General features: G+C 32.2%; 6 protein-coding genes across 13 annotated transcripts in view; 4 read left to right on the top strand and 2 right to left on the bottom strand.

Moving 5' to 3' along the window:
* Positions 1-177: 177 nt before the first annotated feature.
* Positions 178-3,524, bottom strand: LOC122631855 (akirin-2). The gene is made up of 5 exons (XM_043818015.1): positions 3,012-3,524; positions 1,894-2,087; positions 1,590-1,752; positions 1,455-1,511; positions 178-1,285 (listed from the first exon to the last, which is right to left on the bottom strand). Exons 1-4 carry the CDS (start codon positions 3,187-3,189, stop codon positions 1,501-1,503), a joined length of 546 nt encoding a protein of 181 aa, XP_043673950.1. The 5' UTR covers positions 3,190-3,524; the 3' UTR covers positions 178-1,285; positions 1,455-1,500.
* On the top strand, positions 2,823-6,744 carry LOC122631854 (acyl-protein thioesterase 1). The gene is made up of 8 exons (XM_043818014.1): positions 2,823-2,970; positions 4,248-4,462; positions 4,922-4,953; positions 5,035-5,100; positions 5,183-5,230; positions 5,334-5,580; positions 5,664-5,828; positions 6,022-6,744. The coding sequence occupies exons 2-8, from the start codon at positions 4,415-4,417 to the stop codon at positions 6,067-6,069; spliced, it is 654 nt and encodes a 217-aa protein (XP_043673949.1). The 5' UTR covers positions 2,823-2,970; positions 4,248-4,414; the 3' UTR covers positions 6,070-6,744.
* Positions 6,745-6,889: 145 nt separating this feature from the next.
* On the top strand, positions 6,890-8,954 carry LOC122631853. 3 transcript variants are annotated; one of them, XM_043818011.1, is made up of 4 exons: positions 6,890-7,909; positions 7,995-8,340; positions 8,441-8,548; positions 8,633-8,954. In XM_043818011.1, exons 2-4 carry the CDS (start codon positions 7,997-7,999, stop codon positions 8,853-8,855), a joined length of 675 nt encoding a protein of 224 aa, XP_043673946.1. In that variant the 5' UTR covers positions 6,890-7,909; positions 7,995-7,996; the 3' UTR covers positions 8,856-8,954. The 3 variants fall into 3 exon arrangements, with proteins under 3 accessions (XP_043673946.1, XP_043673945.1, XP_043673948.1); XM_043818010.1 differs by having other exon boundaries at positions 7,972-8,340; XM_043818013.1 differs by having other exon boundaries at positions 6,890-8,340.
* Position 8,955: 1 nt separating this feature from the next.
* On the bottom strand, positions 8,956-11,638 carry LOC122631851 (sodium channel protein Nach-like). The gene is made up of 6 exons (XM_043818006.1): positions 11,091-11,638; positions 10,789-11,004; positions 10,411-10,713; positions 9,455-10,039; positions 9,242-9,351; positions 8,956-9,168 (listed from the first exon to the last, which is right to left on the bottom strand). The coding sequence occupies exons 1-6, from the start codon at positions 11,210-11,212 to the stop codon at positions 9,035-9,037; spliced, it is 1,470 nt and encodes a 489-aa protein (XP_043673941.1). The 5' UTR covers positions 11,213-11,638; the 3' UTR covers positions 8,956-9,034.
* Positions 9,750-16,932, top strand: LOC122631850 (exostosin-1). Of its 4 annotated transcripts, XM_043818004.1 has the most exons (9): positions 11,898-12,158; positions 12,249-12,465; positions 12,713-13,773; positions 13,852-14,053; positions 14,133-14,252; positions 14,335-14,565; positions 14,639-14,905; positions 14,983-15,233; positions 15,363-16,932. In XM_043818004.1, the coding sequence occupies exons 3-9, from the start codon at positions 12,890-12,892 to the stop codon at positions 15,541-15,543; spliced, it is 2,136 nt and encodes a 711-aa protein (XP_043673939.1). In that variant the 5' UTR covers positions 11,898-12,158; positions 12,249-12,465; positions 12,713-12,889; the 3' UTR covers positions 15,544-16,932. The 4 variants fall into 4 exon arrangements, with proteins under 4 accessions (XP_043673940.1, XP_043673939.1, XP_043673938.1 ...); XM_043818005.1 differs by lacking the exons at positions 11,898-12,158; positions 12,249-12,465 and adding an exon at positions 9,750-9,885; XM_043818003.1 differs by lacking the exon at positions 12,249-12,465.
* A 96-nt stretch (positions 16,933-17,028) lies between these two features.
* Positions 17,029-23,457, top strand: part of LOC122631849 — a 36,461-nt gene continuing 30,032 nt past the window's right edge. For all 3 annotated transcript variants that reach the window (XM_043818000.1, XM_043817998.1, XM_043817999.1), the window contains exon 1: positions 17,029-17,990. In XM_043818000.1, the coding sequence (XP_043673935.1) occupies positions 17,939-17,990 (52 nt within the window). In that variant the 5' untranslated portion in view covers positions 17,029-17,938. The remainder of the gene's footprint in view (positions 17,991-23,457) is intronic.

The following is a 23,457-nucleotide window of genomic DNA, read 5'->3' as shown; positions in this document are numbered from 1 at the left end:
TATGATAATAGTTTCATTATAAGATTTATTTCAATAATAAATTTTTATATAAAATAATAAGCATCTATTTTAAATAAAAAAAAACGTTTTGCAGACTGATTTAAAATTTAATATTACATTCAAATATAAAAATAGGAAATATGTGTAAAGAAAAATATTAAAGGGGAACAAAAAAAATTTTAAAGAATACTAAGAAATCTTTATTTCGTATTGTTATTATTATCGTCATCATTATTCACAATGGTTTGTACGATCTGACAATTTACGCATTGTTACAGTTCGTAATATTTTTATTACAAATAAAAGATGTTTATACTAGATAAAGAGATAGGCATATGTAAAAACAAATTGACTACATATATTAAAGAAAGGATCATGTTTTGATTTGAAATAGTATTTCAGCTATATAATGTAGCATAACCATTTCAATAATCAACCTTTTCATACATTTTAATAATGCTTCCATTAATCGTACAATTTTACATGATAATTTTACATGATAATCTTAATGCTAACAAATATATATGTCTTGTTCACATGGAACCCTTGTACATACTAAAAACAAAAAGAAGGAAAAAGAAAAAATAGGCATACCAAAAAAAAAAAATTCAAAATAAAATTAACATTTAATTTAAAAAATGCTATTCTTATCGAATTTCATTCGATTTTGTAAAGAAAACCAAAAGAAATTTTAACACATTTCAATCTCCTCCTTGTACACTGCTTTGTATTTGCGATTTCCTTTAGTCATGGATAATATTACAATAGTGACACATGATTTACAAATCTGTAGTATACAAGCATTAATTATTGCAGTTCTTAAGGAAAATATCTGAGACGCTGTAGCATTATAACTGTACACTAACAAAGAACTATCACATGAATGTTCTAGGCTATTGTTGAGTACAGTACTTTATACAGCCTCGTACAAGATATTAATTTCAATAGTAGCAGCTCTTATATAAGAACATTCTCGTAATATAGTTCCTTGATACCACCGTACTTGAGTTATGTGACAGTACAAATATTGTTAATTTCGATAGTATACATTGTAAATTTTTTAAGTCTGGCTGTTATTCAGCATGAGTCTACTAAACTTACTTTACTAAATCCTTCTTCCTTCTTCAATGTTTTTTTTATTTTTTTTTTGTTTTCATATTTTATTTATTTTTTTATTTTTAAAGTAAACTATACTGTGGGTTTATCTAAAGATAATTTTTCGAACGAGGTGGCACAGCGTATTCAGCTTAAACTTGAAGCAAAATTTGTTTCACACAGTACAAATCTATAATGGATAAAGAAACTTTATTATAAATTAAATTATGAATAGGCAACAAAATTACATAAATTATAAAATTAATTATCCGAATAAGTGTGAATTCTTATTTGCAAGAAAAAAAATATTATGAAGATGTATATAGCAATTAAATAAAAATGTTAAAAGTAAACCTCACATAATATTCTTCAGAGAAATGTGTCCTTATAAATAACAATCCTCTTTTAGGATAGATCTGAAATGAAAGATTATATCAAATATACATACAAACTATGAAAACATAATAATAACAAAAAAAAGTATTGTTACATACAACTTGGCGCAGCTGCAGATTCAAATCTTTTCTGTATCTGATCATAGGTGAATTTAACAAAAGCATCATACTGCTCTGAAAGCTTCATATTTAAAATCTGATCATACTCCTCTCGGATTTGTGTTTCCTGTTCCTTAAGCATTCGCTCGCAAATCAAGCCAACCTAAACAAATTATTAATAATGAACAAAAACATTAAATATAACAAATAGTATACAAGTAGTATGATATAAAAATATACATTACAAATTTAGATACCATTAATTCAAGTAATATTAATAAAAGATCATATACATTTTTTGTACCTGTCTAAATGTAAAAAGAGGCTTTTCTTTTCCACTAGGAGTATAAGAGCTTGAACCACATGCAGAAGGGCTAGACGGACTGGAAGGACCTTCCATATCTGAAGAATCTCCATTGTTGATTTGGGGATTGAAATATAGTTGTTTGCGTCGGTGCAGTCTACGAATCTCTTCTCTGATATTGGCAGCCATTTTTTCTATTTAAAGGAAAATATGAAAATACAATTAATTTACTGAGTAAATATTAAATCAGATAGAGATCCATGAAGAAACTTGTACATCTAATCTCATAACGTTTGTAAGTATCATATATATACATACATCATATATATATATATACATTCGAATTTGGTATATGCACACATCAAGTCCTTTATATGTTCCGCAATATTATCATATTTGAAAATTCAGTAAAATTTTTAACTCTATTCGTAGTCAAATATAATTGATAAAATTTAAAGCATTAATAGTCGTTAATTTTACGATCGCGTGTATGCGCATGCGCACGAGCGTGAATTCCAGTACTCGTATGAATGTATTAAAAAAAAAATAAATAAGAGATTTATATGATTATCATATTATTATATATAGTTTATCACGTTGTTTTACGAATATCATTAAATTTCATATTAGACAAGTAATCGATTCGGGCTATGAACAAACATGATCTGAAAAAAAAATGTTAACGATCATTTAAAAATCCGATAAAAAAAATATCAATGATCATTTAAAAATCTATCATCTTACTGAAAACGGAATACAAAGATTTAAATGAATGAATTCAAAAGAATAATAATAATAAAAAAAAAAAAAAAAAAAAAAAAAGGAAAAGAAAAAGCAGCTGCAAAAATTCGATCACGCATAGACGTTCTTCCGAGGAATCCTGTCCCCCCACCCTTCTTTCTGATGGTGTGGTGGTGGTGGTGGTAGTGGTAGTGGTGATGGTATGGTGATGATGGTGGTGGTAGTGGTGGTGGTAGTAGTCATACAATAGAATAGTAGGGAAGTATAGGAAATTTGAAATCATAAAGAGAGAACATGTTATAGCCATCCCTTCTTCTTTCCGTACCGTAAGGCCAGGTAAGTAAAAAAAAAAAATGGCCGTAAGCTATAGTAATTACCAGGAGTTAATTTGTGAGTAACATCGCCAAAGGGCGAGGGATTTTGCGGTCCCGGATTGTTCTGCGCCGATGTACCGGGCGAAACGCACATCGGGACGCATCTCCGTCGCTTGCTAGGACGACCATGACTGTGCACCGGATCGAACTCCAAGGACCTCTTTAGAGTGGCGCAGGCCATTTCTTTCGCTCGGCCGTTTCTCGTGTGCGTCGACTGACACCCAGATTATATCGGATTAGCCCCCCTTCAGATGCCGACGATTACGATAGAAAAGACCGCACGGTCACCGTTACTTGTACAACGCCCTAAAATGATTCCCCACTTTCAGCGCGTTTCTTTTACCTAACGCCGAACCGATTTTCCTCAATTTTTCAATATGAAATGTAGGTTGCACCAAAACAAACACTGCGGTGAAACAATATGGCTGGTCAGCACGACTCCTCGGCTAGGAACGATCATGGAGCGAGTGCTTCGAGCATCGACGCACCATCTTTGTTATTCGTAATGCTCGCATTCCAGGCACACCTAAGTTCGATTCTCATGGAGACTAAGACGTATTTAAGAAAATATATATGCGCCTTTAGGGCTGCAGAAACCGCTGCATCACCGAATAAACCTTTTCTGATTGGTTGGTTCATATCTACGCTACGATTTTCATCGACGTGACTTAAGATTTTTATTCATATATTTCTAAATGTTATTTTTTTTAGCTTTGCTATATCATTTTTTATATTCGTATAATCTGTGCGTAAATTTTTAACGATGTGTATATATGTACAAAAGAATTATCTTTTATAATGTCCACGATTAAAAATCAATGAACTATTCCCAGTGAACAATTTATTACATTCCTTGCAATTTGTAATGTGAAAAAAAGAAAAAAAGATTGATTCATAAATAGAAGATAATGAGAAATAATTAATTAAAGAATCTAAGTTTTATAATTATATTATTTTTTTTTTAGTTATATTATTTTATTTTTTTCAATATTTGAAAGGAGATTTTTAGGATTACACATACGTGATATATTTTTTAAATGTCTTTTTCAAATGACCTACTTCGAAATATACAATAAGTTTGAATTTAAGTTACTTTATATATTTCTTGTCAATGGAATAATTTTTGATTAAATAATAAGAAATAATTTTACGATATAAATGATACAATTTTATTATATAATAGTTATAATTTATCATAGTCAATGGTTTTCATGTTTTTTATTGTATGTTGCATTCTAGATGAATTCGACCGATGACTTCAACAAATCTGGGGAATATTAACCAACTCTGCAGATGGATGGAAGGATTAATGTCTGCTTTGGTACTCTCTGTTTACGATTTTTATTGAATTAATATATAATTTGTCCCACATTTTATATACTAATTGGAGAATCAAGAAAAATAAAATGTCAAGTCCAGTGATAATTTCTGCTGCTACCAGACATACAGCTACGGTAAATATCATTCATATGTAGTATCTACAAATTTATTTTACACTACTTTTTGGTTATAATTTCTTTGTAACTATATTTCAAACGAATATATATATTTATATTTCATGTTTTATAAATGTCTAGTACAGCTTTAATATTTCAAATTTTTAATATTTTATTTGTATTCATCATTTAGATAACTTTATTCATATCTTTACTTAATGAAAATATGAAGAAAATAGAATATTATCATTTGTCCTTAAAGTGACCTATAGCATTTGAAGCTCTTATACGTTCAAGAACCATACTTTCGTTTTACAATCTTATATATAATCTTATCTGTCTTATATATAAGTGTTATTTTTTTTTTTTCAAAATAACGTAGTAGTAATCGTAGCAAAATTAATACATTATTTATCAATATTATATTTATAAAAGCATTATTTCTTTTTATAATAAATATAAATATTGATATTTTAGCTTATATTCTTCCATGGCTTAGGTGATACAGGGTAAGCTATTACTTTAGATTTATCTTTTTGTAGTTTTATAGATTTTATAAAAGTATTAAATAATTAATTTCTGTTTGATAGAAATGGTTGGGCCAGTCCTATGGCAGCAGTTAGACCATCTCATGTTAAAGTTATTTGCCCAACTGCGTATGTTACGATATTATAACAATATTTTGTTAATGTAAAAATTATTAAAAAGAAAATTGAAAATTTCTTTATTATTTTTTAGACCAACAATGCCAGTGACTCTTAATGCAGGCTTCCGAATGCCATCTTGGTAAGTTAATTCAATAAATATTATAGAATTCTTTTTTAAAACAATATTTAAGAAAATAATATATATAATGATTTTTTATAGTTAAGTAATATTAAATTGACAGGTTTGATTTACGATCTTTGGATCCTGCTGGTCCAGAAGATGAAGATGGTATACGTAAAGCTGCAGAATATGTTCGTAGTCTAATTGCACAGGAAGTTGCTGCAGGTATATCGACAAAAAATATTGTCTTAGGAGGATTTAGTCAAGGTGGAGCTTTGGCTATATATAGTGCGCTTACATATCCAGAACCATTAGCTGGTATAATAGCTTTGTCATCTTGGCTTCCTTTACATCAAAAGTTTCCTGGAGTAAGTTTATTTAAAAAATTTTAGTAATATTGCTAATTCCTGTTATTGCTATAGTTAATAATACCATCTTATTCCATTGTTAGGAAGCATTAGGAAATAAAAATACACCGCTATTGCAATGTCATGGAGATTGTGATCCTATAGTGCCATATAAATGGGGTCAAATGACTGCATCTCTTCTTAAACAGTTTATGTCACAGACAGAATTTAAAACATACAGGGGAATGATGCATACATCCTCTGAAGAGGTAAGTAATAAAAGCAATTTTTATTACAATAAAATACAATATTTATTTTTCAGATCTGTCTAATCATTTTCTTTTTTTGAAATTGTTGATTTTGTTATATTCTTACAAATTTCTAACTCCTAACTTTTTTTTTTTTTTTTTTTTTTTATAAAGAACATATTATAAATATGTAATGCTACTACTATTTTTCCAGGAAATGCGCGATGTGAAAAAATTCCTTAACACAGTCTTGAAGCCGTAATAAATTACATTGAGCACACTCTTACATTTTAAGAATTGGTCAGATTACCTTATTATTTAATCAATAATCAAACTGATTAGTTTTAATTTACCTATTACCTCTGGTAAAAGGAAAAGTAGATACAATTTCTTTATTTTTAAAGGAAGTATAATCAGTTGATTAGAAGAGCATTCTTTTTAAGGTATATTTATTTTTAGCTAATTAGAGCGTAGAATACTCTATACATTGAAATATTAATTCTTTAATATGTTGTAGCTACTCAAAATTAAAAATTTTAGTTTAATTTCAGGACAACAGTTGTATTGAATAATGCATTTGTTTTAATATTATGTTGTTAACCAATAGTAGATCAATAATTTATCGGCCTTCCTTGTTCTTCGTTCTAAGCCAACTAAAATTTATAAAAGAAATAATGCAGAAGTGGCTTTTATAGGTATTCTTAAAAAAAATAAATTGTAGAACCAAAAATTACGAGTAGCTTAGATCTAGGATTATTTATTATTAGTGTACAGAGTATAACTTCACAAAGAAGGGAATTAAAAGCTGTATTATTAGTTCACTATAACATCTCCGATCTCAAACAGCAACTTAAGTTATAATTTTGAGAAGAGATATTTTTAATATTTTTATTGTTAAATTATATTCTCCAAAATAAAGCTTCCATATTTTGTTTTCTTTTTGTTATTAGGTACAGTACTTCCATTGAGTTAATTTTATTTTAGAATCGTAAGTCATATAATATCTTTGCATATGTACTATGTATGTATATACAATGCATAATAAGATAATTAGAGCTATTTATGATTGCATTTAAGCGTGAGTAATACTTGACAGTTATCTGATCATTAAACTAAAGATAATTATTAGTTGAAATGAAATTAATGTCTTAAGTCTTACATATTCTTATTATCAATTATTATACACAACATGAAATATAAAAATTTATTATTAGGCTAAACATTGATCTATTTCAAACTATTTGTGAACAATGGCCGAATTTAAATGGACATTGGATCATTTACATTTCCTATACACATGAAAATTTCTCATAAGAGATTAAGTTAAGCCAACTTATTTAAAATATTTCTTGATATTGAATTTTAACTGGTTACGTTAATCTCGTCTACAATTATCTATCAATTATATTCATTACCACATAATTACACTATACAAGATAGATGTGTTCACAATGCATTTGTTAAAAATAATGTCTATAAATTTTTTACTATTCACTATGAAAAGATGAGCGAATTAGAAAAATAGTATTGAAAGAAAAAATAAAAATCAACTTTCAATATTAAATTCAAGTTAAAATTAAATTTTACTTGTTTTATTTATAAATAATTGGGTATAAAGTTTATAATTTTCTTTATTCGTTTACAATTCTTATCAATTAACACAAGTTTTTATAATTTTTAATTTATATACATAATTTCATAGTTTATGATGTATATATATATTTATATATAAATTGTGTATATATATATACATATATATATAATATATACATAATATTATATATACATCATACATATTATCACATATACACATATATGGGAGTTATATATAGCATACTAGCTAATTCATTTGTATCAAACAATTTGATTGGGTAAATTTTTGACCAATCAAGTGTAGGTAATACAACTTTCGAATTAATCGATAGTATAGCTGTTTAGGTGTGAGATATAAGCACGTGCTCATAACCTATAATATTTTGGGAATAATATAAAAAATGAGCAATAATTGTTTGAAAACAAAATAGTAAAAATACTATCATCATTCTATGCGTATAAACTTGTATAAAACATATAAAGAATATACTATTTTCTATAAATACAAAGTAAGTGGTCGCGATTTATGAGTGAGTGTACCATACTATATCTTTTTATTACAATCTTATAGATTCATTTGTATATTTTGTGAAGAAATGCAACAAGAGCCGTGGAAACTGAAGTTAAAGGAGCGAGCGGAAAGAACACTTCATGTTCGTTATACACGTAAAATAAAAAACATAGAAGAAGTAGCAGATTTGTTTACTGGTGATTTTACTGTCAAATTACCACGACAGCCCAGTAAAAATTGTCATGTAGAGTTTTCTACCGTTGAAGAAGCATTACAAAATAAAAGAGCTCTCAAAGGTAAAATTGTCTATGGAAAACCTATTGTTATTCGAAGAGCTCTTTTAAATACATTAAGTGGCAAAAAATTTAGAAGAAAAGGAAAAAAGGTTAAAATACCTGACGTGGAACCAGATGTAAAGTTTACACAATCGTAAGTACTTCTATAGATTTTCCTTTTATATCTATCCTATTCGGCATCATATATAAATATGATTCATTTTACTTAATATTCCTGTTTAATTATAAAATAGAATATTTGTCGGGAATCTTAAATGTTTCACAAAGGCTAACGAGATAAAAGGGGTTTTACCTGGATGTATATCTGTTGCTCTGTTAAAACCATATACAAATACTTTAAGGTAATATCAATCAGAAAAATATATATTTCTTTCGTACTTTTGTTTTTTTTATCAATTATAAAAAACTGTATAATTATGCTTCAGGAGCGCAATTATTAAAATGGAAAGTGTAGAACTTGCAGCAGAATATCTACTGAAAAAACGTGAGTGGCCATGTTTACATGGAAACAGATTAATATTGAAGCCCGATACACGTATGAAACATAAAAATAAAAAACGTGTTAGAATTGATAATGCTGAGGCTACAGATAGTTTAAAAAATAAAATTTCTACAGTGGAGACAGAGAACAGTGTTTCATCATATTAAAAAGTACCAAATGGTATTGATACTTAAATAAACTATGTATAATATTTTTGTTGTATGTTAGCATTTTTATAAAAATATTAAAAATAGTCGTAAATGATATCAATATTGTTTCGTATATTTTACGAAGAAAATTTACAAAATTCTTTTTATTTTTTTTTTAATAAGATCAGTTATAATGTTTATTCGCAATCTGAGCTTGAACTCTTACTTATTTTTAATTTATACAAAAAGTGAACACAAAAGAAATACAATATTTCGACAAGCGAAATGAAACTACATCCCAAAAATAAACTAAAAACACCACCTAGGGAAGCTGCAAATAAATTAGTTTGAGATTAATCATTTCATGTTTGAGTAATCAATTAATTTTGGTATAGAGTACGTACAGATAAGATTAATCCATGAAAGTACTAATTCTCTCCGTTGCAATATCGCCGAATGTCTGGCAAACGTAATATGAAGTAGAGTTGCATTTGAAATTCGTGCAGCAGCTTCACTGTTAGTTTAAGAAAAATATATAATTTCAAATATTTCGTTTAAAAACTAATAATCAGTATTAATAGCTATCGGACGATCATTACTTTTACAAATATACTTACTAAAATTTTCCCGGAGAATATTGAATAGCAGACATAGGTAATGTGGTAACTGCGACTTTGTACGACGTACTTTCGCAATCAGGAAGGCAGTCACATTCTGGATCTTGCAACGTCAAGGTATATGTTTGTAACGTGATATGTGCGAGACAAGAAATATGAGTTAAATTACAAATTCCTACGCCAGTTTTCATGAGCGATGCCGAAAAGGGTATGCAACCGCAAAGTTTGCGTATTATAGTTTCACGGCAACGAATATAACAATTATCTGCGCGATAGCGATATTTTTTCTGGGATGGCCAAGTCATGTAACATCCTCTAACAGTGGTCGGTAAACTTAAAATTTCAGAGCTGCTGATCAAAGCAGTAGGATACAGTTTAGCTATCGTTTCTTGACCAGAACCAGCGATAAATTCAAAAGCGGTGGGTCCTGGGTACGTATATTTTTCGTGTATTAATACTTTTATTCCGTCTCCGTATATCGTAGACGACATACGATCATGCGAAGATAAAGGTTTCATAAGAAAAGACACGATATAACGTGATCCAAAATTAACGCTATAGTTGGATATAGATTCTTTCTTCGACCTGTACAAATTAGATGGATCTTAGAGGATTTTAAGATAGATGATTTAGGCAAGTTACGTTCATAATTATTAACCCAGGTACATCTTCCTTATCATGTTTCTCCTTATTTATAAGAATCATCTATCTATTCATATTCTATGAGTAGCGATAACATGACGTAGCATATAAGAAAGAGCAAACTTCACATCTTAAAGAAAAAGAAGAAAAAACTTTCTCAAGGTGGATAACTGAGTTTGTTGATCGATCGCAAGTGTCTTACGGTCAAGGTAAATATTTCGTAACTCTTTCTTTACATTTACTATCAGTAATACTATTCGATCGTGAAGCGAACGTTTCTCTCGTTAAATCTAATTCTACGATTAATACATTACCTTCTTAAATTTTCGTATGGATCTTCGTAATTAAAGGCGCAACATAATCCGTAACGTGTGGTTACACGGTTTAACATCTTATCGCATGGTATAATTTTTTCATTCAATCGACACATTATCACAAAATCTGTGCAGTTTGGGCTAATGTTCTCGAATAATTCAGGCAACGATAATCGATTTGCCGTAAGGATTTGTTGTAATTTATCTAATTCTTCTGGATAGTGATTCTTTGGATAAATTGCTTCGCGTAAGTATTTTACGGTATGTTCAAAATCTTTTCGCGTTAAACCTCGTGGAATATATCTGAAAACATGAATGTATAGTTAGAATATTAAATCGTCTTATTTTTAATCAAGAATAGAAAGTATAGAATTATACATTCGTTCTCGCGATGTCAAATAAGAAAGCACTTTCTGTATTGCGGCAATGTTTCCATGGCAAAGAGTAACGGCTGGTAATGGGATTATTTTAGTTGGAAATTGAGAGCTGATTATCAAAGTACTCATGTTCGCTAATTGATGTCGATTGTAGAACAACATTGCTAATTTTGCAGCAATCAAGAAAGAAAGTGTTATAATGATGATCCATAATATCCTATACAATAGTGATTATATGAATTAGACAATGTAAATAGAAAAATTGAAAAAAGAAAACGGAAAGGACAAGAATTAAACAATTACCTTATACTAATTGATTTAGCACGAGTCGTATGCTTCATTCCGTGTATTGTAGATTCGATCGAGAATTCGTTGTATACTTCGACCAACGTACGCCATATTTTCTTGATTGTATTCGCAAGCATATTTTATTATTTATCTGTCAAGCAAATTTTTATTTTCAGGAACTCGTGGGAAAACGCGTTCAAGCTTAAATTCACATTCCGAACTTGTGCGCTGTTCACATATTCAAGTTCGATCAATGATACTTCAGTGTAAGTTCAGGTTTCAATGTAATTTCGATCAATCTAGGTCCCTTTATCACAATTCGACATCGATTTGAAACACGCCAAGCCATGCATTATTGATAGCGATATAAGGTCATAACGTACTTATTCTTCACAGTGTAAAATAAATTAAAGAATTTACTATGTTTATCTCTAATTGGATTTTTATAAATAATTTTATATTCTCTACGTTCATTGATCCTCGTATTTTTCATGCGATACTTCTGTCAAGTTTCAATCTCATTATCGTGATTTATTCCATACTGTGCGTTTATGGTTTTTGTATGAAAATACTCATTTTTTGTTCTTCGTTGTGTTGAGCTTTTAAATAATAAAAAATTTGTATGTAAAATCAATGAATCACACCAATGTGTTCGATCTTTTCTTTAAATCATGATCCATCGGTAAATTAGCGAGCACTTATTAAACGCTAAATACTTTCTGTAGATGGCAGGAGAAATGCGCGGGGAGTTGTAAAATTACTCTTATGGTAACACATCTTGCAAAGTATAACCGATTAGGCGATTTACTAGTCTGATTGTCTAAACGTCATTGTATTATTCGCGTTGCTTTCAAAGCGATTTATTATTTAATGCATCGCGTGCAATGATCTCTTACAACTGGAGGCGTTTTCAAGTCGATATTACGCATTTGTGTCGATCCCATACGAAAATGCTAAGAAGCGTAAAATAGCCGGCGAGTCCTTTCGATTTTCTCTGCTTCGTGACTAACCTATAAATACTCCTTCAAAATATCGTTCTACGAGATTTACAATATATTACAATTTGAACAAATAAAAATTATGGTAGGTCGTCAATATTTTTTCTGCGATCTACGTCAGCTAAATCGAGTGTAATAAATCGAGTGTGACCTTCGGAACGTTCCGGTATTATAGGTTAACGACTATTAGAAAACGCTAATCAACCGTTTACATACTATCATTATCTTCGACATTTTGTAAATCACTATGTAATATGTAAATGTGAAGTCAAAGTCATTGTCGCAAGAGTCACTATTCACATGTTGACATGAGTTCCGCGATAGTTCGGGCCACCGAGATGTTCTTTCTTCTAATCCATCTCGAGGATTCCCTTTTTTGCATAAGCAGTAAGGTAACCATAAATTTTACATTTTCCTACGTTTTACGCAGAATATTAAAGGCTATGCGTAAAATCCGCGTAGTTTTGTCGTCGTGCTTTTAAATCGTTTTTTCTTTTGTAGGTTTTTATGTCAAAAATCATATAAAGTTGTTTGTATGATTTATTTTTATGCATTATTGTAAAATTAAATTATTCTCTTGAAGGTTATGAAAGTTATGATTGGATTAATATAAGAAATGCTTTTTTATACTTTTTACAGAGAGCTTTGGAAATGGGAGCTTATTCTTCTCAATATAATTGTTTAAACATATGAGAATAATATTGTAGATATGAGCAATATGTTGCGATCTACTAATAATCAATTCCAAGGATATTACATGTAACAAATAATGCTTGGAACTTATACGTATGATCGTATAACTTGATTGCATTAAACATGCAAGCCAAGAAACGTTATTTACTATTATTTGTGACATGCGCGTTTCTTGGTTATTGTTATTTCGGCGGTTATCGCTTAAAAAGTGAAAAATGGACAGGCAGGTCTCAGTTGCCTTATGAGCGATTGCCTTCGTATTTAAGTCTGAACGAAGAATTCTATGACAAAGATTTAAGAGTGTCAAATGGAAACTTACCTGTATCACAACGTACGAGGAAGTGCCGTATGGAAACATGCTTCGATTTCACGAAGTGCAAGCAAGGATTTACAGTTTATGTATATCCAATTGAAGATATTATAAGTCCATTATACCAAAAAATACTAAATGTTATAACAGAGTCAAGATATTATACGTCTGATCCAACAAGAGCATGTATATTTGTCCTGGCCTTGGACACATTAGATAGAGATCCATTATCGACAGAATTTGTGCATAATCTTCCTTCCAAACTATTACGTTTACCATATTGGAATAATGGAAGAAATCATTTAATATTCAATTTGTATTCTGGTACCTGGCCAGATTATGCAGAGGAGTCACTAGCATTTGATTTAGGGTACGCTATGCTTGCTAAAGCAAGTATGTCCATATTTAGACTTAGACCAAATTTTGATGTATCCATACCGCTATTTGGAAAACAACATCCTGAACGTGGTGGCGAACCTGGTCAAGCGTTAGAAAATAATTTTCCTAGTAATAAAAAATATGTGGCAGCTTTTAAGGGTAAAAGATATGTACATGGTATTGGTTCAGAAACTAGAAATGCTCTTTACCATTTGCATAATGGTAAAGATTTGGTATTTGTAACAACTTGTCGTCATGGTAAAGCTTGGAGAGAATTACAAGATGAACATTGTCAACAAGATAATCAAGAATATGATACGTGAGTGAGATAGATAAAATATATATATTAAATATAAAACAAATTATTTTAATTAAACGTGAACTATTTTACTTTTAGATACGATTATGAGATTCTATTAATGAATTCTACATTTTGTCTTGTCCCTCGTGGACGAAGGCTCGGCAGCTTCCGATTTTTAGAGGCTTTAAGAGCAGGTTGTATACCAGTTATTTTAAGTAATGGGTGGGCGTTGCCTTTTCACGAACGCATAGATTGGACTCAGGCCGTTATATTTTCCGACGAGCGATTGTTGCTTCAAGTAAATATTTTGAATGGAACGTTTACTGAAACATTCATACGTAAAACTAACGTTAATTAATATATATATATTTCTATAGATTCCAGATATAGTACGTTCTGTATCGAATATGCAGATTCTTAAATTACGACAGCAGACACAATTTTTATGGGAACGATATTTTTCCTCTATAGAAAAGATTATATTTACGGTATTCGAGGTAACGTATTCGACGTATTTTGTAAGAGTTTAATTTTGAATACACTTCATGTTTTCTAAGTAATATAATATTCATATCGTAGAATATTCGTGAACGTTTACCATGGGAAGGCACAAGAGAAGGGATTATTTGGAATACTAGTCCTGGAGCTCTGGCCATATTACCACAATTTGCAGATAGTCAACAAGAACTTCCATTCTCAAACAGTAATCCTGGTAATACTTTCACTGCCATCATTTATTCTCAATTGGGATCTACTGCTGTTCTATATCGTCTGCTTAAAAGTCTCGCAAAAAGTAAATACTTAGATAAGGTAAGTATCGAGTGAATACATCGATTGTTTAGATTTCATTCTAATATTCAAAACGGTGCTTCTTCCCTAACAGATAATTCTAATGTGGAATTCGGACATTCCGCTTCCGAGAAGACCACGTTGGCAAGGGATCAAAGCGTCAATAAATATAGTTTCTGTGGATGGTATATCTCAGCGTTTTTATCCGCATCCACTAATCAAAACCAGTGCCATATTATCGCTAGACGAAGATGCCACTCTCAATACTGATGAAATTGATTTTGCTTTTATGGTTTGGCGCTCGTTTCCTGATCGAATAGTAGGTTATCCAGCAAGATCGCATTATTGGGATGATTCGAAGGTAGACATTTAAAATTGTTTTTCGCGTTATCGTATTTAGAATGTTTTTTACTAATACGTGTTTGATTACATATTAAGCGATCTTGGGGTTACACGAGTAAATGGACTAACGATTACAGTATCATTTTAACTGGTGCTGCGTTTTATCATCGTTATTATAACACATTGTATACTGAACTATTAAGTTCGACTCTTCATAAGACGGTGGAGCAGTCGCAGAATTGCGAAGATATTTTAATGAATTTCTTAGTGAGTCACGTTACTCGAAGACCACCTATCAAAGTAACTCAACGGAAACTGTATAAAGATACCACGATTGCTGGAATCAGGTAAGTATACATTTATTTATGTATATTTTTTGTTGTTGTTGGTAAAAGTATATCTATTTTTAATTATATATGTACATTTATTTTTTCATAAAATACATCGGATTGAATTAATCTTCTTTTTTAAATCAGATCACCGTGGAACGATCCTGATCATTTTATACAGCGACAAACGTGCATGAATACATTCGTAGCTGTTTTTGGATATATGCCATTATTACGATCCAACATGAGACTCGATCCGGTCCTATTCAAAGATTCTGTAAGCAACATGCGTAAGAAGTATAGACAAATTGAATTAGTTAGTAATTAGAGTTATATAAGAGATTCGATCAATTATGTAATTATTTCTTTCTTATAATATGCGTCGAGAGTAGACTGCAACCAGGAATCAATCGCTTAATGTTTTGCTATGACATTTATGCAAAACAGGGTATTGATCGATCGATCTTTGGTCCTTGTTCTTTCCTGATGTTGCAAATAAAAAGCCATTATTCGTGAGCATACAGGGAAAACTTACAGGTCGTTGTAAGTCTTTACGTTATATCAATGTTATTGGGCAGCAAATCAAATGGAATTTCATTCCTTTTAGAATGAATGACGTTACCTTGTGCTTCTTTTTTTTCTTTTTTAAGGAACAAATTTTTTTACACAATATTCGTAACGATACCGTTAGTATTCAATCTGGTTGATATCTCGTCCTGATGCGATATTGCATTATGTTTATGTACATACATATAAGTCGTATCGTAATCATTAATAAACAAGCGATCTATCTAATATTTTCATTCTTAAAAAAACCAGTCTTCGGAGGTCAATGGAAATACTCGATTATCTTTAGATTGGCGAACAAGCTTTATCTTGAAAAGAAAAGAAAAAAGAAAAAAAAGATATAAAAATGTGGGATATCCTGTAACGATTCCTTGATCTATCAATCTTGTCTACGTTGTGAATCTTTATCCATTTATACTTATACAGTTAAATATCATTGGAACAATATATGTCCGTGGGAACTGATGCGGTCTCATGAGTATATATCTTGTGGATCTTTGGAACGCTAACGATACTCGACCTGTAAAAGCACTGGGTTTATCGTTAATCGAATCGTAATCAAAGAATCGCTACGGGATTTAGTTTGTTTCGTTTTTATACTAACGAAAAAAGAAAATTACTTTTTTCTCCTTTTATACAGGAGTTTGTTATTTAAACCATTGAATTTGATAAATAATAACGGGAAATATATATCGAGCTGGTTTGTTTCTGCGATACTCTTACAAAACTTTTCAATGTGCGCTCATCGTTGTTTTACGTTTAATCGTATATTTGTAATTATATTTAAAAGTATAAGACACAAGAAAAAAAAAAAAAAAGAAAAGAAATTTACTCGACAATTCCGAGAAAGATATTTGGTAAAAATGTTTGCAATCATGTCTAGTCGTTTACACCCGATTCAATTAGTGAGGACGAAAGAACGCATAATTTTGTGACGCAATGATTAAAAGAGCAAAGATACAATATTGGAGATTTTGTACAGTTTGCTGAGAAGGAATCGGATTTATACACGATGTGTTCATGATTATCGCGTGATATATCGAGATACAACTTGATTTCTTTAAGTAGGATTTTCTATGTAAACTGTTACCCGTAAAGTAATATTAGTGCTTTTATATGGTTGAAAGAAATAAACTTTTTTTACATGGAATGCGCGCGTCTTTCTCTTAGTTGGTAATGTTTGACAAAGAGAAATAGAAAAAGAAAAAAAGAAAGAAAGAAAAAAAAAGAAATAAAACAGACAGATAAAGGAAAAAAGAAAAAGACGTATCAAAGGAAGGATCATTGAGATTCGTGAAAGTTGACCAAGCCGGATATATTTTATTTTTCGCATAAGATCTTTCCTCGTTCTTTTTTCTGTCTTGTAATTTTTTTAAGCATTGCGAAGATAATTTTCTTATGGAGCAAGATCATTTTGGGGTTGAATAAAATGTTTTTGAAGAGATGAGTGGAGAGGCAATTCTCTTATGGGACCATGATGTTGAGAGAGGCTTCTGATACGGGCCCCAATACTCCCTTCTTTCTTACTGCTTTGCTAGAAAGGTGACTATGCCAAGAAGACAGGAGGTATCGAGCACGCCTCGCGTATACCCAGTCACCTTTCTCTCTTCGTGACCGTAGCATATGTTTTGCGACCGTCGATGGCGCTCTCGCGGCTTTGAAAACGGCGCTATCATTAACGCTGCTCCATCGGTCTCGTAAGCTTCGCTTACGTTGACTCCTCCCTCGAAAGGAGTTTTTCTTTTCTTTTTGACGGAAAAAGCGTTTCGAGTTTGTGCCTATTTTCTTGCTCGAATTTTAGCACCTGCAAGAGCGTCACGTACAGTCGATTTGATTTTCTCCTTGATTTTCAAATTATCTTTCTCATTTTGTTTCTTTTCTTTTTTTAATTTTTTTTTTGTTCTCCTTTACTTTCTATCAATTTTCTTTTCCTTCTTCTACATTTTCTGGTAATTCGTGCATAAAGGAGAAAATCTATTTAATAACGATCGGACGTCCGTATCTCCTCGCGTGTGTGTGTGCGCTCGCGCGCCAATACGATAAAAAAGGGCGGCTTTTACACATAGCCGTGATATCTGAATTTTTTCTACTCACTGTTCGCGTTGAGAAAAATATAGAGAATTTTGATTTACGTTAAAAAAACAAGATTCGGGAAGATGATACTCCTCAGTGGTCTTTTGCTATTCCTGGCCGTATTCTCGAGAGTGGGTAAGTTACGATCGATATTTTCATTTACGAGACTAGTCTGATCGATTTGTGGAAAACAATTTCCATTCGATTCGTTTCGAATTTTTCCTTTAGTTTATTTTATGCTACCTTATCTAATCTTATTCTATTAATTTATTTTTTTAGATTGATACTATCTAATCTATGATCTTGTAAAGAAAGTAAAGATCTTCTAATATTTTTTCTAAGTAATTTACTCTCAGCCGTTTCGTTTAACGGTACGTTAAATCTGTGGTAGGTAAATCGTGTTTGAAGGACGTTAATAGAACGGTGAACGTTCGCACGTTCTCTGATTCTTCTTCTCGTAATTTGCAAATAAAAAGGAGAACGGTGTATAATAGTACGATGAATAAACGTAATAGATAATAAAGGAAATTATTTGAAATGAAAAGGAAGTTCGTTTAAAAAGGAGACATCGTTTGTATAATGATTAAAAAATTCAAGGCGGTGAACTCGAAAGGATAGCGATCGAGAAAGCACGTAGTAGTCTAGTGACTGAGTACTACCCTGTAAAGAACTATTCTACTGAAGCTAACGCTATACCGGTCGATCCGATCTTTCACTGGCTCGCGCTTTACACGCGAAAATGTCAGTTTACGTAATGACCGCGCGGCTGGTTATCTGGCACACGCGGAAATCAAGCATGGCAAAGCGAGCTCCGATCCCCGAGGGTAAGCCCGAGGGTGGACTTTGCGCCTTGTGTGAGATAAATTTTTTTCGTTTACCTTGCCATCTTGAGCAGTAGAGCTTGGAGATTTTCTTTCTTCGTTTCTTCACATTTTTATCTTTATTCATCGATTCAAATTCTTTCGTACCTTTGAAACGTTGGCAAATGATTTATCAAGCGAATCAATCTCTTTAATTCTCTCTTTTATTTGTTAGGATATTAGGAAACATTCGTAAAGATCGTTCTCATTTTGCAGTTTAAATAGTAGTTAGAGTCTATAAGGCGTCTCGATTGCGACGTTAAAATCGAGCCGAGTCAAGACGATCTTTCTTCCAAGGGGTTGCCTAAGCGCGAGTATAATACAATCGAAACACCTTGAATGGTATCGAAGCGAATCAGCTTGGTCGCGAGAGAAAGAGGGGGATAAGTTTCGCCTCGCTTTACGATTAAGACAAAGGGAAATGTTAACGGCTATGTTGTACCACATTTCGGTAACACGCTAGATGAGTTTGGTGTGGAAACGTTGCCTTTACGAAATACCCACGGCCGGAGGTAATCCAAAGAACGTTGTCCGACTATGTAATCGAGCTGTCGTTTAGAACGAAATCGAAAATCTCTTTCCATTTTTTCTTGTTAGTTAACGACGATCACCGATCTTGGAATCGATGCGAATTAAGAGAATGGGAGGAAGGATGATGGGAATCATCGGTTTAACCTTCTAACTCTAATTAAGAGAGATGAGATTTAGTGATATCGAAACATGACAGGATACATCCGAATCGCTTATATGAATACGTCTATTGAAAATAAAAATAATCAAACGGATATTAATGCCATATTGAAAGTACGTAGTTTATGATCGTATTGCACGTAAAATGACGAAGCTAAATCTTGATAGAAAATAATACCGCGTTTTGTTTTAATTGTTCTATTTGTTAAAAATATTTCATAAAAGCAATTAGAATATTCGGTTACAAGTTTTACACCTTAGGCTTCCATAAGATCCCTTCGCGAACAAGGGAAATCCTCAAGGCAGAATTATAGAGCCCGATCTGGTTTCGAGCGTAGGTGGGAACGTGCATATACATATAGTAGTGAGTAGTATCGTTCGCGGCTATCGCGGATAATTTACAGTCGTGTTAAAATTTACGTCTTGTAATTTATCCGTCAAGATAATGTATCCTTTCAAGCGGAACGCGCGCTCGGAACGGATCGTAAGCTCTTGGCACGCGGCATCAAGAATATCCTTAGATAAGAATGGCAAATTTTAGCTAGGGGCAAGATCAAGGGCTACGTATCTGCTTCACTACGTTTTTCAAGGAACGATATATCGCCTGCTTATCATTATTATCCATGTATTTATAAAAAAAGATGTTTTTTTTTTAACAAGACGAGATAGAACGATAATCCACAAAGAGAGAGAAAGAGAGAGAGAGAGAGAGAGAGAGAGAGAGAAAGAGAGAGATAAAGAGATACTATTTCTTGGATATTACTTGAGAATGTAAGAAAACATAGAAATACGTTATTTTTCCGATCTACATGCAAAGTAGGAGTTTGCATGGAGCTCGAGCAAACATCGATGTCCTTCTTCCAGGATCCCATCGGCACCCACACTGTATCCTTCTTTATCTCCCTTTCTTTCTCTTCTTTCTCTTTCTCTCTCTCTTTCTCTCTCTCTCTCTCTCTCTCTCTCTCTCTCTCTCTCTCTCTCTCTCTCTCTCTATCTTCCTTGGCAATTACGAGGAGAATTTACAACAACGTACATAAGCCGTAAGGAGGGGTCCGAGTACTCTTGCCTATTATATTCTCTTGGCTGTGTTATACATCGGTGTCCGGCTCCATGGGGTTCGCCCCTTTGCAATTACGAGAAAGAATTTACCGCGGGCAATGCGCCGATATCGCTTCTTTAACTTCTCTCTTGGTTCTTGCTTTGAAAGGAACTTTGTGATCGTCTCTCGGAAACGCGACTTCTTACGTGAGTTCTTATGCTAAGTCGTTGTTCTTTCGTGGCACTAGTTATTACAGGATATAATGTTGCTTATGTAACATTCATTTGTTCATTTATTGCATTATTGTTATTTTCTACACGTGGAGAACGAGTTTCGAGGATTTCCGAAATCATAACTTTTACTACGACTATTAATTGTCCTTGAAACAATATGTAATAAAATCGTGTAATACAATGTGCAATAGTAACTATATTACGTCGCACTTAAGAGTTTTAACGTATTCATACGATTGGGAAATGTTGTTACTCGTAATAATAATAATTGTTATTGTAAAGTTGTTATTGCTGTTATTGTAAAAATTAGATATATTATTAGTCCTACTTTTATTTCGATATTATTGGAAGCAGTACGCGAAGGTTTATCACGAGCTACTACGGTCTATTACGTAATTATATTTATTTCCTTCGATTACCAGACAGACACGCTTATCAAATGTCAGACGTCGATTATTCTTCACGATTAGCAACGACAACCTGCGAAAGTAACACATAGCATGGCCGTTACCTAATATGGTTGCTAGATATTTTACAATAATCCTCGTCGGACGTCTTTCAATGTTAGTTTAAGAAGATTAGAAAACGGATCGTCGACTTTACTTTAAGATATCAAATTTTCTCAAGTTAATTCATCAAAGAATTTGACGCATTCAAGTGTCGTTAACTCTTTTACTCGTAATTCATGTGTGCGCGTTTAAAAAGACAATAATTATGATACATCTTCATTGTTACTAAACGATCTATCTCTTAACGGTTTTTTTATTTCTTTTTTTTTGAGATAGGTTATTATTATAATTATATATTATAATATTAAAGTGAAAGTTACAGAAAAATGAACGTTTATGTGACGTATATATTTCGTATTATATAAATTTCTAATACTTTTCGCAAATATAGAAAGAGACGATGTTTTAATAGTATTTTCGTAGGATTCTCTCAAAGGGCCGGCTTAGGTAGAGGATCGCGTAACAGGCACGTTGAAGAACACAACTCCTCGGCATGGCTATTGTTTCGCCGTAGGAACGCAGGGGGAAGCGATAAATTATTTAGCTATAAAGGAGTACCTGTAGAACGTACTCATAGCACAAGGGCTCGCATGCCGTTAAAGTAAAGTCGAACCTTCACGTCCGAGTGTTTATTGCGCGAGGGATCCTGCCGAGTCTGTGTCGTATAGGTCAGGAATTTTTCGAGACGCGATACTTCGCCCACGCATCGGTAAGTTCAAGTAAAGAACTCGGTGCTATAATGATTTAATATTTCCCGATCGCTTCTCCAACTCGTGAAAGGATTTTCTTTCTTCTATTCCTTATTTTGGACAGTATTGAGACGATACAAATCTTAGGAGAGACAATAGGAATTTGTTCATTGTATTAAACGTTTTTTTTTTTTTAATTGCTGTTAATAACAATGTAAATAATCTTGGAAGAAAATTTGAAGAACTCTCTAACAAAGATTTATTTATCTCGATAACTGTCGAGAGCATCTTCGTGAGACGGCAAACGCGTGCCCTCGAAAACGAAGCTCGCGAGATCGAGAAACGAGATTTCTCCTCTCTCGATCCTTCGTGCCAATGAACCGTCTCAAGAATTGGCGCGAACAGCAGGTTGATCTCAGTTGTGCTATGATGTCTTACGCCACTTTCGCACGTGCGAGAACTTCTTCTTACGTATTTTCTTTGTAAACTGGACAAAAGTAAACTTTGCTTTGAAGACCGATCATTAGCCTACTAAGTGGTTATTCCTTCATATTTTGTGTTAATCGTTTCTTGCGAAATCGATCTTCCCGAATAGAGCAAAGAGTGAAGTCAGTGAAGAAGGTTGTAATTGAAACTTTTGTCTTTTTATGACTATGTAGGAAAATATTAGTCCGTTTGGTGTGCTTAGTGGTTACCTTGAACTCTGAGAAAATGAGAAATAGAGAACGATGACGACTTTCGCTTCTATCTTTTCAGCATCTTTTCTTTTGTAAAGAATACGTATAGAAGTATCAACAAATATCTGCAATATTATCATTACGATACTTATTATTTGAACTTCAAGATTATTAAGCATTTTTTTTTCTTTTTTAACAATGTAGATAAGTATCCATTGTACATTGAATCGTTCGTAGTTTAAAGTCGCGAGTTGTGTAATAAAATATCGGTAGGGGAGTTACCGATTATTCATTCTTAACGTTCAACTGGTATTATAGTCTTGTCGTGTCCGTAATGATCGAGGAAATCGAGGAAAAGCGTCTCGGTAGATTGCGATTACGTTTCTTAATCCATCTCGCGAAATCTATTCCTCGTGTTATTGTCTACTTTCTAAGTAATCGTGAAGCTTACATTGTTTTTATTTTACGATTTGACAAAAGGAACGACGAAGCGACGGTGTAAATAGTTTTGCACGATGTCATTTAACTTTTAAATCGGAGGAACTACACGTGATAGTAAACTAGTACTTTGTCCTCTCTCTCTCTCTTAATTACGAATTACTCAATTTTTCCTTCCCCTTTACGTCAGTTAACTCGATTCGTGACTCGTTTAACCGTCGTCACTTGCAAATAAAATATCGCGAGTAATCGCTTGACTTGACGAGAGAAAGTTCACCAAAAGTATTCGCACGTTTGGACAAATTTTATTCAGGATGAATATATTTTGTTGGTCAATCTTATACACACACGCATACACACGCGCGCACACACACACATACACATACACTTTGTACTATTATTGTAACTATAATGTTACCGTTATTACAATGCTACTACTTTGTACTATCATTATAATGTAAACATTT

This window comes from Vespula pensylvanica, chromosome 9 (assembly GCF_014466175.1).
Source record: "Vespula pensylvanica isolate Volc-1 chromosome 9, ASM1446617v1, whole genome shotgun sequence".
NCBI lineage: Eukaryota > Metazoa > Arthropoda > Insecta > Hymenoptera > Vespidae > Vespula > Vespula pensylvanica.
This window is presented reverse-complemented; position numbering and strand designations above follow the sequence as displayed.